This window comes from Culex pipiens, chromosome 2, assembly GCF_016801865.2.
Source record: "Culex pipiens pallens isolate TS chromosome 2, TS_CPP_V2, whole genome shotgun sequence".
In the NCBI taxonomy this organism is placed as follows: domain Eukaryota; kingdom Metazoa; phylum Arthropoda; class Insecta; order Diptera; family Culicidae; genus Culex; species Culex pipiens.
In genome coordinates, this window is record NC_068938.1 from 193,389,836 (window position 1) to 193,405,941 (window position 16,106).

At 34.6% G+C, this 16,106-nt stretch overlaps 2 protein-coding genes across 3 annotated transcripts in view; both read left to right on the top strand.

Annotated features, from left to right (window-relative positions):
• The window catches only part of LOC120415213 (ras-related protein Rab6), a 62,570-nt gene that overhangs the window by 37,459 nt on the left and 9,005 nt on the right, over positions 1-16,106 (top strand). For both annotated transcript variants that reach the window (XM_039576671.2, XM_039576672.2), the window contains exons 3-5: positions 2,942-3,101; positions 12,661-12,866; positions 13,107-13,173. In XM_039576671.2, coding sequence (XP_039432605.1) covers positions 2,942-3,101; positions 12,661-12,866; positions 13,107-13,173 — 433 coding nt within the window. The remainder of the gene's footprint in view (positions 1-2,941; positions 3,102-12,660; positions 12,867-13,106; positions 13,174-16,106) is intronic.
• Positions 13,486-14,440, top strand: LOC120415210 (trypsin 5G1-like). The gene has a single exon (XM_039576666.2). It carries the CDS (start codon positions 13,615-13,617, stop codon positions 14,386-14,388), a length of 774 nt encoding a protein of 257 aa, XP_039432600.1. The 5' UTR covers positions 13,486-13,614; the 3' UTR covers positions 14,389-14,440.

Genomic DNA, 16,106 nt, shown 5'->3' on the forward strand with positions numbered 1-16,106 from the left:
GTTTTGAATTTTTGAAACAATTTTTGAATTTTTGAATCAACTGATTTTTTTTTAAATCGAAATATTGGTCGCAAAAATTAGTTGCTAAGATGGACAAACTAATGATGCAAAATGGCTTCTTTGAGCATACCGATGGCACCAAAAAAGTTTCAGCCGGATTAAAAAAAACAAAAATCAAAATTAAAAAAAAACCGATTCTGTAGAGAATTGCTCACCTGCATCTTTGCCGAAGTCACCAAATCGACAAAATAAACTAAAATCTTTCTAAAGAAACAGATTTTTTAAGGCCGTTGCTAACATTTATTTAAGCTAATGTTAAAAAAAGTTAAAATTATTTATATTCTACAAATCATTTTTATGTGTTGATGATCAAATTTAGAATGTTTGGGCTTGTTCAAAAATATTTTGGATTTTTTATGAAATTCAGATGTACAGCAACGCAAAGCCGGCCAAAATAAAAAAAACAGATGAAAATTTTAAAAATTTCATTTCTTTGATAAATTATCTGCTAAAAAATTCTGTTAAAAATATTTTTAGCGATTTATTTTTATCTACAGCAAGCAGCACACAAAAATAGGCCTGATATTATAACACACACACACACACACACACACACACACACACACACACACACACACACACACACACACACACACACACACACACACACACACACACACAAATCATTGTGCATAAAAAGAGTGATACATAGAATAAAGCAAAAGTTTTTTGTAGAACAACAATTTCGCTAAATGTCTTACTGAACACAAAACTTTACGAAAGAAGATTGAACAGCTAAGGTTTACAAAACAATAATAAAAAGTTTGATACAAAATTCAAATTGGCTGTTTTATGAAAAAAAAAAACAATATTTTAACATTCTTACGCATACACAAAAAGTGTATTGTAATTACTGAAAAACGGACATTTGTTTTCATTTATATTTTTCTGTAAAAGAGTTTGAAGGAAATTGTATTGTTACATTAGTTTTCGAACATTTTTTTTCAATTTACTTAAATAAAAATGCATTTCTATATAAAAAGTTTCACGATTAGATGCGCTTCTACTTCCGTTGAAGTTTAAAAAAAAACATTGAAACATTGAATATTACGCCCATTTAAAATACTAGTCTTGATTTAAAATTATGCAAAAAAAATTTTTTTCGAAAGGATCGGAAAATTTCATGTTTTAAAATTGAAATCGGACCATTAGTTGCTGAGATATCGATATTATAAAATGATGCTTTGTTTTGGTGAGATTTAGAAAACTTCAATTTTCGTGTTTCTTTTTCTTAAAGCGATTCTATCTCAGCAACCCGAGGTCCAATCTTCAATGTCTCTTAGACAATTTTATAGCAAATTTTCTGAACTTTTCAAAAAATATATTTTTAGAAATGGTCACTATCTTTAAAAATCGGCAAACTGCAAATATTTCGCTAAAATCAAACTTTCGGTGGCTATATCTTGAAAACGGAGCCCTTTATCAAAAAATCTGTAAAGTAGACATCGATCGCAAATTCAATTTTGCATTAAAAAATAACGTCAAATTTGTTTTTGCATAAAATTTCGATTTTTTTTCCAAAAATCACTATTTTTTCAAAAAATAATAACTTGGCGGTAGATTTTTTGATCATGTTTCTCTACATATTAAAAAAAATCGAAAATCAAAAAAATACGTATTTTGGGAAATTGAGTTTTAGTAAAAAAAAAGTTGATTAAAAAATCTGCAAATTTTCTTTTCCGTGTACTTATTTTTTTCTCAAAAGTCCTCAACAATACCTACAACTTTGCCGAAGACACCAAATTGATCAGAAAATTCACTCAAAAGTTACAGCTGTTTAAACATTTACTTACCAGTTTTGTATGGACAGCAGCCAAAATTGTATGGAGACTTGTATGGGTGAACCAATGACGCAAAATAGCTTATTTGGTCATAGGGAAGGCCCCCACAAAGTTTGAGCCAAATAAAAAAATACAAAAAATAAAAATGGTCGAAATCGTAGAGAGTTGCTCATTTCTAAACAATAAAACCATTGGATGACAAGAAAAAAAATATTTCCGGAATTAATGAAACAAGACAACCCATCAAACCTATAACAATTCGATAATTTGAGGATCTATTACTGCATGAAAACTTAAATTTTATCGAATTTTTGAAGCTATTTTTAATTTTAAATATGTTTTTTTTTATTTTACCTTTTTTTTATTTATCGCTGTACTTTTTTATCGTAAATAGTTGAACTTATTATTTTTTCAAATATCCTCAAAATCATTTTTATTATAGTGTTTAAAGGATAAACTGTAAAAACACAAATTATTAGGTAATCTTTTTAAAAACTCAGAATTTGGCAATAGAAAAACAATTCGCCACCCTGCAACCGGTATAATCGTCAACCTGGCCAGTGTACAGGTGTTGATAGGGGGGAAAACGAGGACGAAAATATCCTGAAACACACACATTTGAACGCAACCCTGTAGAAACCGGTCAAAACCTCCTTGTTTCAAGGGTTTGCGGTACCGTCACGCACACCAGGCTTGACGCACGCTCGGATGTTTGCACATAAATTTGCAAGATTTATGGTTATAGAAAGTGAAGCGCCACCACAGCGACGGTACGAACCGGAGTAAAATCGTGAGGCTGTCAGAGTCCTTTCTAGGAAGCACATTGAATGGTATCCTTTCAAGTGTCGCCTACGTCAGTTGGTTAAATTTGGCCTAAGTTACTCGAAGTACTTTGTTATGCATTGAAATGGTTGTTTAATACTTCCCGCGAGAAGTGACAGCCCGGAACGACGAGGCGTTCTTCTCGTAGAAACTCAGAATTGATGGGGATTCGTTACCTGGATTGTCGTAACGAAACAATCACCGGGAAAGAAAAAAGAAAGTTTGTTGAAGCACGAATTTAATTTGGTATTTCTTTTTTTCTTCTCTCCACCAAAAAGGCAACCATCGGAATAGACTTCCTGTCGAAAACGATGTACCTCGAGGACCGAACAGTGAGATTACAGCTGTGGGACACCGCCGGCCAGGAACGGTTCCGATCGCTGATACCCTCGTACATCCGGGACTCGACCGTGGCGGTAGTCGTGTACGATATTACAAGTGAGTATTCTTGATTTAATTAATTTTTTCTGTTTTTTAATGATTTTTTTTGCTACCAAACAAATTTTTGGGGTCCCCAACATTCCCTCAGAGTTCACCGTACGAATTAATCACTTTAAAAAAAGTTTTCTGTCCGCTTCAACCAAGCATACTTCCTGGTCTGCAGACAGACCAACTCCCCACTGAAATAACAAAAAAAAAGTCTGGGAAATCTGGTGCGAGCAATCATCAGCGGGGGGGAAGGAAATGACTTTCAATTTGTTCTGCGGTTTTTCTCAATTTGCTGTCCCCAAATGTGCTCGACTTACTCGTTCACGTGTACGAATACATCATGGCTAAAGTGTCTGCAAGTGATGCGTGATTTTTATTTTATTTCTAATTTAATCAGTTATCCGTGGAACATTATTTTTAATTGACTATGTCAATGGATTTGGGAATCTGAAAAGCGTCCACAAAAAGAATTTTTACATGATTTATGATTGGGATGAATTTTCCAAAAAAAAAAAAAGACACAAACTCAACTGAAAACTCGATAAAACTTGCAAAACTTGTTGCAAAGCTAAACAGCGTATAATTTGTTTAAGTTTTATAAAACAAAGTTGAAATGCTCAAAATACGTATCTTTGTTATTTTGTTTATTTTAAATATTTAGGAGACCATCAAATTGCCTTTCAAAACCCAGGATCAAGATTTTTTGGTAAAAAAATAGGAGGAGAAAGGCTAATATTAACCCCTCTAAGGGGCCATTCATAAACCACGTGGACATTTTTCTTAGAAATTCGAGACAGTTGTCCATACAAAAAAAAAACAATTACCAATATTTTTTCTCTGTTGCTCTAAAATGGGAAACTACAGCATATTTATAAAATTAAAACAAACATATTATGGTGAAGGTTGGCGTTTTTTTTTTTTTTCATTTCACCTGATTAGGAAAAATGGTTACACTATGAGAAATGTTCATCGAATGTTTATTTAACTTTTTATCAATACAGAAGAATAACAATTTAAGCGAAAACACCATCTTTGAAAATTATATTTTTTATTTTAAAGTTTTGAGAATTAGAAATTATCAATGCAATTGGAAAAATCATAATTTTTGGAAAATTTCAAAAACATGGTCCATTTGAAAAAAACTTACTTCAGTTTTAGTTGGAAAATCGAATTTTTAATCAAAAAGTAATTTACAATGTCCCGTTTTCTAGGTAAATCCAACAAAAGTTGGATTCTAGTGTAAATCTAGCTGATTATCGGTTTTCAGTAGTTCTTATTGGTGCCCAAGTGGAGTCTGAAAAAAATTTTTATTTGAAAAGTTTAGATATCATATACATTTGTCCAAAAACATTGAAGATTTATCCTCTTGTTGTTGAGATACAGCCACACAAAAAACAGAAAAATAATTTATTTTTTCATTAACCCAAATAGCACTCATTTTTAAATGTCGATACCTCATTTATCGATCATATTGTCAATGTCTAAAAAAGAAAAAAAACGTTTTTTTATGTTTTAAATACAATAAAATAAATTAAATACTATCGAAATTTTAAGTCCTAGACACACATTTGAAATGTTTAAAGATGCTTGCTTAGGACATTTTCAAATGTCAGTTTTGAAATAAAAAATTTGGTAATATTTTATCGGAAATTTCTGAAAATTTTGCGAAAAGTCTATAAGGCAAAAATTAATAAAAAAAACCTGAAAACCACAAAATTTTCGCAAAAATAAAACATTTATTTTCTCAAAAATGCTTCATTTAATTCAAAAAGTCCCATGAGCATAAGGAAGGAGCCTATGGCGCATTGGTTGTTTTTAAAAAGTAATCGTGAAATGTACTTTGGATGCCAAATTCTATTTTACATCTAATTTTTTGCCCTATCTGGTTTATAGCTCTAAAATTATCTTTGTTGGTTTTCTTTAAAAGGTAAAAAATAAATCTTTTTGCAAATAGTGTTTTTGGCCAAATTTACTTTTTTGTGTATTAAAAAGTGAAATAAAAAATGGGTTAATCCGAACCAACAACTTTGTTGAAGACACCAAATTGATCAGAAATTTGTTCTCAAAGATTAAGGAAAATACAAAAATACATGTCTGAAAAAAAAATCTTTGTTTCAATATATAACAACAATGCCTCATTTGCAAACCATATTTTAATTAATTGAAATTAATTTCAAATAAAATTTCTTGACCATCTCTATCCACGTTTAACCACAATTCATCGTTCAACCAATCATTTTCAATCCGCCCCAAAGAGCAAAAATTGTCGACAATTTAAACCCAATTCATTGCACACACGTTGTCGCCGGTCATCGTCGCATCGTGATTGCAGCGTGCGGCGAAATAACAACAGAAACAGACCCCAAACCCCCTTCCAAAAATTTCGGCACTTTTCGGCGTGCCAACAACGTTTGGCCGTTTACCGGGCTGGAATATGGTGCAAACTGCACTTTTTAAATCGAATGCGAACCCATCGAACCGTAACCCGATGAGACGCAATGAAAATGACACACCGACCAACTGTGGCCTGCGCAGGGAAAAGAAGAAAAAAGTTGTGGAAATTGGCCGAAAATTCCACCTCCCACAAATTGAGCGAATTGCCGGCAGTGGCCTTTTGATGATGGAAGCAGAAGCTGCCGAAATCGATAATTGTTATATTTTTGTGACGTTTATTGGACCACAACCCGGTGAGCGAATTGGAAAGGTGGCCAAAATGGAATCAAGCTCTTTGATCATGTAATCGCTGCTAGGATTGGGCTCCCAGTCGTTTTGGGCATGAGATTGAAATTTGAAGAATTTTTGTTTGATTCGTTTATAAAAATTAATGAACACAAAAAAAAATAAACAAAAGAAAATTCAAGAAAACCATGAGTTTACCAAATTAACGAACGCAGCTGTGATGAACAAGTGTTACTTTCGAAATAAAAGTAGATCAAACCGATATTGTCACCCAGTTACACCCGTTATCAAAGAGCCACATACAATTCCGCCTCTGTCCATAAAACTTCTTCACCGAACCCTTTACCACATTCCAATAAACTCCAACAATGCCGTTCGTTTGTTAAACATTCGAAAATGGAGCATTAACTGAATGAACCAACACACAAAAAAAACGTGTCGAGTTCAACGATTCGCCGCGCGACCACGACAGAGCCACGAGCCACCATAAACAGTTGGTTGATGTTGAGCTCTGGTGTCAAAATTAGCACTGAAAAAAATATTAAAAACAATGTTTTACATTCTAATGCTTGTTTTAAATAATTAGATTAAGAAATATTTAGAATTGCTCTGCTATTTTTTTTTTTGTATTGTTTTTAATATACTGACAGTATTTTCATGAGAGTTTCGTTTTTAACAAGACAATACACAGCAAAAAATCCGATGGTAAAATCGCATGCAAAAGCATGCACATCACCTTCGTCAAAAAAGACACTTAATATTACACACTGCATGTACAATTTTTGTAAACACAAAAAAAAAGTTGCAACTGACGGGATTCAAACTCAGCACCAACAGTACGGACTGGCGCCTTAGCCCGCTCGGCCATCAGACCGATACAGTATGGAAAGGATAAACGCATATATGAGCTTGACATTTCGGTCAAGTAGGTTTCCCATACTGATGGGCTACATATTTCAGGGTATAATAGTACATAGAATTTCATAAAATAATGCAAAATTTATTTTACACCCGGTCCTTTTACACGCAGCTGGATTACTACTTTTTTGCTGTGTAGCGTTATACGTCAGCAACCTAAAGTTGGATCAATAATGTTCCGGCTTAACCCTCTACTGCCAACATTTTTTTTTTTCGAAAATATTTATTTTTCCCGTGTTCAGGAGGTCATTTTGAGCAACTTTTGTTCTAGAAAAACTTTATTTCTCTTGTTTTATGTTTTTCTTGTTTTATTTTTAGTATTTTAGTTTGCATTTATCTTGTTTAGTTTATGTTTGTTTTTGGTAGTATTTGGCCTATTGTACCACCTAATATGATTACATTTTGCCTATCTAATTTTTTCACGTTTTTACAGTCCCTTTTTCAATTTTTTGCATGTTTTTCACATTTTCTGCTATAGAAATTTTTTTTTTTTTGAAATTAAATATGTCTTTATTGAACTTTCTTATAATAATTACATTTCATTTACATTCTAAGTGGTATGGCTACATGCTCTTCATCTTTGTTATATTTTTCGTTTTCTTTTTTCTGCTATAGAATGGCACCATCATCATTTAAATTGCAAAAAAAATGCGTAGAGGCATAGTCTGGGTCACTACAAAAATTACTGCATACTTCTTTTTACTGAAAATATAGGAAATGTTAGTAAAAAACACAGCCAAAGTTGACTCCTAAAAAAATGACATTTTTAAAAACATTGGCAAAGTCACATAAAACAAGTTAAACTTCCAACAAATAAATTTTCTAAAATTTTAAGAGTTCTTCTTTCCAATGCTTTTTACAGATCAAAAATCGGTTAGAAAATTGATTTTTGGCGATTTTTTAGATCGAAGCCCGTCTAAAGGCGGGGTTAAGTTGTAGAGGGTTAAGCCGTAGCACAGTGTTTCTCAACCGGTGAGGAATTCCCCCCTGGGGGGGAATGAGGATGTATCATAAATCGAATTTATTTAAACATGTATTGCTTTCTTTGTAAATTTCATGTTTACAAATAAGTTTCAACGTTATTCAAAATATTTTTGTACATTTTCACAGTTTCTAACAAGTTTTACTTGAGTTTACGGCATTTTTCAAAAATTTATAAATAAGTTTTATTTTTTCAAGCGATCACTTTCACTTCAGGATGTTATAACATGGTTTAGGTAATGCATGAGTGGTTCTTGAAATACTAAAACAGATTTGCTTTAAATAATTCTCGATATTTTCAATTCCAAAAAGAACACCAGATGTTATTTGGGGTTTTGAGAGAGATTTGTCAAATGAAATTGTTTTATTTCTTATTGAATTGAACGTTGAGATTTTTTGTAAGGTTTTGATGAATACTGTAATGAATATCAAAAGTTACAAGAAATAATTGTTTTAGAAAAGAATGTTTCAACTTTAATGTTTCTTTTTGTTAAATTTTCATGGCATGAAACATTATCAGTGCAACAAAAAGATTATTAAAAATAAATAATTCATTTGTTTATGAAATTATGTAATACTTTAGAGTATTTCTCATGTATTACATGATTTGTTTATTCTCAGTAAGAAAATTTGATTTGTTTGATTAAATTTTGATATTCATGCATTGATACCAACAAGCTTAACATCATTGGAGGAGGTAGGGGGGGGGGGGAATGAGGCTCTTAAAAATTAGTCAAGGGGGGAATGGAACGAAAAAGGTTGAGAAACACTGCCGTAGCAAATACCGAAAAATCAGGGGGCAAAAATAATATTTTTTGGAAAAACTTAAAAATTTAATGGAAATATAAGTCTGATCAACTGAAATCAATTTGAAATACAATTTCCTGCTCAATTGGGCTCGTTTAAAAATCTTTAGATTTTTTTGTGAAATTTTTATGTAATTTTTTTTTGCGAAAAATGTTTTCTTTGGTGAAGCTGTAGCTGTAGAACGTTAAATGTGAAGAAAATCAGTTCATTCAAAAACGTCTCGGATAGCTTTGCACTTTTCGACAAAATTGTAGATCGTTAAATTTCTTATTAGAATCACACTCTTGATAAAAATTCCATCATTATAACCTTCCGGGCAAAAATCGGAAATTTGGCTTTTTTCTTAATTTTTTCTCTTAAGTTGAAACCGACGGGATTTAAACCCAGCACTCACAGATATGACTGGCACCTTAGCCAGCTCATCTATACTCCGATAAAGTGTGGAAATGATAAACTTCCATGTGAGCTTAGCATTTCAATCAAGCAGGTTTCCCATACAGATGGGCTACATATTTCTTGGTGTAATATTACATAAAATTTCATAAAATATTTCAAAATTTATGTTAAACGTGGCTGTTTTTTGCAAATTTTATTTCATTTATCCACCCCTTAAAAATTTTGCCGAAAAACAAAAAACCAGTTTTTTTGTGATTCTCATTTTTAGCACCACTTAAATTAATTTATTTCGTTTTTTTTACAACCATTGTTCATCTACGAATGTCATTTTTAGACGTGTGGCATTACATCTGCAAGTGTAGTAGAGAAATCGATGTTCCCACGAATAACCTTAGTGATGATTTTTTCAGTTTCCTTTTACCGATTTTTCGTGCGCGAGAGAGGGGAGTCAAGTTCCCTTCCGATTTTTCTATGGATGAGCGTCAAAAGATTTTATTTTGATGATGATTCTTCCATCGCTGGCTGTTATAAATATTTTTCAAAGTTTTTGACCCCTTCAAAAGCGTCCCTAAAATCAGGGCGTGATTTTCGTAGAAAGAATTTTTTTCGAAGAAAATATTTTTCGTTGAAACTTAGATTTTTTGAAAACAAATGATTGCAAACAAATTGTACTAGTTTGTAATGCATTTTTCTTTTTTGTATCGACCGATTGCCGATTGTTAACTTTTTCGGATACATTGATTAACGTTTATTTAGGTATTTTTAATCAAACAGAGTACTTTTAGGCCATTTACAAATTTTCTATTTAGGGACCACTCATCAAAAATAGACACAACACTCAAGAAATAACCAAATTTTATGAATAAGTTGTAATAACGAACTAGGGGGCAATTACCACCACTAGTTCATTAATTAAAAATTAAATAAAAACCAGAACTTGAGACTCTTGGAGATGAGAGAGAGATGTAAAAATCTGCAACTGCTCACATTTGACGTGGGGAAGGAGAATTGTACCTACCCTTTCACAATCCTGGTTCGATTCAGCAAATCGCTCTGTCCTGGCAAAAAGAATCACAAATATCGTCGCTTTGGTTTATGGAAAAATCAAGTTTATTGCGTTTTAAGTTGTCCTGATTTATTGTTTTTCGTCGTTTTAAAACTAACCTAACCATGTGTGTGTGTGTGTTCGTGTGTTCTAGTGTATCCCGCGGTGGTCGAGTCAAGTCGGAGGATCTTCCTCCGGCCAGGCCTGGCGCAGCAACGGTTTTGGTGTCTTTGGTTTTGTGTCTTTGTCTTGGATAAAAACCTGTACGTTTAAGTTTTGGTTTAGTACTTGTGCTTTGTGTAACTGTGGTAACAATGAACTCACCGGATGGCCTCCGCCATTGCGCTCTAACAGATTCTCGGGTTGGCGCGCTCTGCCAACTTGGAGGTTCTGTGAAGGGAGTTCATTTCTAATCACTTTTTCTAGCTTTAACGTTTTGTTTTAATATTTACCACAATCTTGTTACCTCCTTGCACCACCAACCAAACGACCACTTTTAGCGAAGAGCGCGGTCCTTGACGGTTAGTTTGGATGGTGCGGGTTGGGACCAACTCCCTGACACTACAATTAACAATTAAGACACTAATTAGACACGACTCAAAAATACAAGAACTAAATTTACCATTTCGCCGGCTACAGGAATGCTGGGTACAAATAACAGATATTCACAGCACTTTAAATTACAAAACGTTCACAATTTCTTCGTTTGACCAGAGTATGTGTAACGGACTCTGGTCGGTAGCGGCAAATGAGGACGATTCAAAATGACGAAGTCCCTTTTATTAATTTTAAGTCTTTGTTCTTGCGTATTTCGAAAATTGCTCAAAGAGATGTGAGTCGTGCTAACCGTTTTAGGAATAGGGATACCATGTTTTGTATGTTGTTTAAGTGTAATGGTTGATTACAATATCCTAACTTGTCCCTACGGTTCAGTTTGACAGGATTATGCGAAGCATTGTGACCAGAGATTGTACTACGTACAAGCGATAGGTTACAAAGTCATTTTGAATTTGTTGACAGTAGCATTTCCGTTACAATGTACAAAGCATTTGTTTTGAAAAAAATAAATTTGGCTTGATTTTTTTTGCCTCTTTCTCAATTTTAATCAAAGCCTTATATTGACCAGCATTATTTTGACATAAGGAAACTATGGATAATGGATGGTCGTTATATTATTTCAAGTCAGATTCTTTTATTAATTTTTGAACGAATCAAATCAATTTTTGTCAAACAATTGACCTTCTATGCAACAAAAAAGTTGAACTGTTTATCCAGTTTTATTTTAAATATTTTCAAATTAATATTACCAAAAAGCCAAATAAAATATTTTCAGACAACTTTTTTTTTTAATTTTAAATTCAAAGTAACTGCACTTTTCAAATTTGCACTTGTGACAAGAGAGCACTACCACGCCAGCACTACCAGCACTACCACGCCGCCGGGTAAGCACTGCACTGCAACTGATTGGGTGTGTTCAATGTGGAAAACAACAACAACAACAATCGCGCGGCAGTTGTTGGCGGCTTCTTCTGATAAGAAATCCACCTGACGACGGCTACTCCAGTGTGACGTGGCCACCACACAAACCGGACACGGTTTACAGGTGCTTGGGTTTTCTGGCTTTTTTTTTTCTCTTTTTTGGTCGTTTAGTAAATTGAATAAAAGCTGGCCCAAAAAAATAATGTTTTTTTTTTAGAATTCTATAGAATCTCAGAATAAAATTTCAGTCTTGTGCTTTTATTGCAGCAATACTTTAATTTGGAACGTCAAAATTCAATAACATAACATAGTAAAGATTAGATAAGTACAGAATTGGGGCTATCGATTCACAGCATGACTCAAAGGTGAGCTTGGCGAACTGGAAAAGAAAGTTATTCTTATCACACGTCTAGGTTTCGTTACGTGAATCATTTTGATGTTCCTTGAACATTTCAAAAAGAAACACCAACTTTGTGACATTTTAAACAATTCCTCTGGAAGTCACTGCAAGCTAAAGTGTTTTCTAAACAAGACACACTCCTTTGACAATCTCAGCATCACTTTTCAATTCCGAGAATTGCTTTCTTCAATTCCCCACGAGCAAAAGAAGACGAAAAAGCACAAGTTGTGATTCGCAATCAATTGAATATTTATGTACAATCTTTTTCGACACTTTGCTGCGGCAGCATTCCCTTCTTTTAAAGGCCTTAAAGATACTGAAGCCAGCATTTTTGGCAAGTTTGTAAGTAAAAAGTAAATCTTTCCCAGTTCCTGAGGGGAACACCCTTGAAGAGTATCGGGGCCGGCATTTACAAAGCGGATTCAGTGGAAATTTCATTCTCAACTTAATGTTAACATGTTAAGGTTAATGTTAACATTCCATAGGTCGCCTCCCTAAGGTGTCGTGATAAGGTCCAGTTTGTGACGATACACTACTTTCCCTTTACTAAGCAATCGATTCCAGAAGGGAAAAGATCACCAGTTGTGTTGGTCCGAGCCGGGATTTGAACCCCGATCTACCGCTTACGAAGCGGAAGCGTTACCACTGGGCTACGTGGCTCGGACTGGCAAGTTTGGAGTTTAGTTTATTTTTTAAATATTTGTTTGAGAAATTCTTTTTATTTGTTTATTCGTTTTTAGTTGATTTTTGAGTTTGTTTAACTCTTAATTGTTTTATGAAGTATTCTATTTCTAGGTTAGGATCATAAATCTTTGGAGTTTAGTCACTAAATTTAACCCTTTATTCTCCCTTCCTCCTTCCAGACGCCAACTCGTTTCACCAGACGTCCAAGTGGATCGATGACGTCCGGACGGAGCGCGGCAGCGACGTGATCATCATGCTCGTCGGCAACAAGACGGACCTCTCGGACAAGCGCCAGGTGTCGACGGAGGAGGGCGAGCGGAAAGCGAAGGAGCTCAACGTGATGTTCATCGAGACGAGTGCGAAGGCGGGCTACAATGTGAAACAGGTACTTGAAGGGGCGGGCAGTAAAATAGAGTGAAAAATTGCGACTCCAGACGGGCGGGGGAGTTGGTCATTGTAACAAGGTTCTTGAAAGCAACACGATTCGTTTCAGACTCGGACAAAAACCGAGCCGAAAGCTCGACATGCAAACGACACTCGGAGAGTGCTAATTGATTCATGCTACGATTTGTGTTCCCTTTCTGGTTGCCAATTTGTACCTTTTGCTTTTGTTTTTCCTTTCCAGCTTTTCCGACGAGTGGCCGCCGCCCTGCCCGGCATGGACTCGACCGAGAACAAACCCCCAGAAGACAGTATCCTTTTGTTGGCATGGCCAAAAATAAACCCCCTGCTCGAAACGATGAGCGGCAATGTTTGCCATGTGTTTAAGGGTTGCAGGTTTGCAGGTTTACAGCTTCGGGTTGGTTCAGCATGAGTGGGTCTTATGAATGTTGGAAGCTAACTTCTCGTCATGACTTTAATACAATTTTTAATGATCGTTTTGATTTAAAAAAATATTGTCTGAAAAATCTATTTTCGTAAACGTTATTCGTAATATGTTTAGAAAATTAAAAAATCAAGTGCATAATCTTGTCATACTTTTTAACTGTGTTTTGCCAAATGTTATGGTCAAACCATGCCTTTGAATATTAACAAACAATCATAAAATCTCTACTGACACTGCTATAAGTAAAGCAAGCTTTCTTGATGCAAGTTAGTATGTTCTCCAACTTGTCACACAAAACCGTCCCAGAATGAAATCTTTCTATTCCCTTTTCCTTGTAATGTTTCTAACAAAATTCACTTCAAGTACTTTGGAAGAACCCCTGAATGCGTGCAACGGCCGGATTATCGGAGGCTACCAAGCGGACATCTCGCAGATTCCGTTCCAGGTGGCACTGAATTTAAATCGTGGTCCCAGCTGTGGAGGATCGTTGATATCCAGTCGCTGGGTTCTTACGGCAGCCCATTGCGTACAAAGAGTAAAGGATACGGATGAGCTTCAAGTGAGGATCAACTCCACGTACGGGTTGGCACATGGCCGCGTAGTTGACATTGAATCATTTGTAATGCATCCAAAGTACAACCCATTATCGATTGACTATGATTTTGCACTTTTGGAGCTTGAGGAGGAGATCGAACTGAGTGAGGAGTTTTACGCCGTGGACTTGCCCGAGCAGGACGAACCGATCGAGGACGGAACGTGTCTGCAGGTTTCCGGCTGGGGTAAAACGGAGGACGAAGATTTCGGTTCAGAAGATTTACGGCTAATAAATATTCCAATTGTGAATTGGGAGAAGTGTCGCAAAAAGTTCAGGAAAATTAACTATCTGACCAAACAGATGATCTGTGCTGGAAGCGAACATATTTCGGCTTGCCACGGAGATTCCGGAGGTCCACTGGTGGATGGCAGGAAGTTGGTCGGAGTAGCTTCATGGGCTTACCCATACGTATGTGTTGGATACCCTGTTGTTTTCGCCAAGGTCTCATCCGTTCGAAGCTGGATTAAGTTCGTTAGTGATGTTTAATACCCAAGTTACAATTAGTCCAATAAAGCAAACTCAAATTTCCAGTCCCATACATTTGCTCCAACCCCTCAATTCGAACTCCATTCGAGAGGAATTATGCTAAACCGAATCGAATTACAAAACCTTTCAATCCGCAAACATGAGCTGGTAGAAATCCTCCACCTTTCTTCCGGTTCTGCTTACGTTGTTCAAGATAAGATGGGATTCAGCACCGCCGCCACAGAAAAAATCCTTCCAAATAACCGACCATTGGTGCTGTCATTTATCCTTGCAAAGCTTGAATGTAACGAAAATTTGGTTTAGTTAGACCTATTTTTTCAGTCGCCGATAGCTTCAAAACGATGGATCCGATTTTGTGTGTTAAAAAAATTGAACCTTCTTCATCTTTTTGAAAAAAATATTTTCAGAATTTTAAAATCAGCCCTCGCATTTAAAATTTGCTGAAATCTTATTATTTAGCCCATTTAAATTGTCAGTCCTTATTTTCATTGCACTTTTGTATGGACAACACTCAAATTTGTATGGAGACTTGTAAGAAGAAACTTATGGATAACATAGCATAGCATAGCATTGGTGTCTACCCGTAGTTGCTACTCTGTTATTGACCAGGACCTCCAAGAATTGCTCCGTGGACCACAGATGAAGAGTAGCAACCAATCATCACCACTTCGCAACTTTCAAATGTCCCTATCATAGAAGAAACCTGTGGCAAAATAGCACGATTCGTTCGGATACATTTCATACATGAAGAGTGTCAACATTAAATGGAGTTTTACGGTGTTTGTTAACAATCTTTGTGTTTTTCATAGTAAATTTTCATTTTTTTTTTACATAAACATCTTATCTTCTGAAAATGGAGCCATCGGCTAATCGAGTCTGAAATAAATTAAAATCACATAATATCGTTTCTGAAAACTTAATTCTTTAAATTACTTATGAAAAGCAAAAATTATTGTTTTTAATGTTAATACGTTATTCACAAAAAAACTATGTTTGAAATAAAGTTTTCCTTCAAAAACGGCGAATTAAAAAATGTTCAATTTTGAATCCTTAGTTGATAAACTGATAAGGCTGGTACAAATTTTATTTAAAGTTTTTATTTAAAAAAAACTTAAAAATTTCAATGGAAATTTAAGTGCAATCAGCTGGAATCAATTGAATATGCATTCCCCTTTTTTTAGAATCATTTTGAGTATGATTAAGTTAATTTAAAAGTATTGAATTTTTGAAAATTTTCGATATTTAGTACAGTCATCCCACATATTCGGAACACTTTTATGATAATTTGTCAATAGCATGCCAAATACATCGTTATTTGGACATTCTTTTGCTATTTCAATAGTAAAAGTAGTACTTTTTGACCAAAAAACTGCACCTCAAGATTTTTTCATTCAGAGCAGCAAAACACTGCCTCCAAATTGCCTGTTCAATAATTGTGGGATGTTATTGTGCCTCCCAAAATTGTGGAACACCTGAATTTAACTGATATTTTAACAAAGAAAGTTATCAGACCATTCGTAAAACATAACCAAGCTTGAGTTTCGTTGGTTTCAGTGCGTGTAGTCATTATTTTGTAAAAATATGGAGAGAACCAAAGTTTGTTTACATCGTTAAGAAAAAAGTGTTCCGAATTTGTGGATTTCAAGGGTCAAAGTTTTTCTTCTGTTTTCGTCAAAAAATTTGTTTTTAAATTATTTTTTTAATTTATTAAATTATAA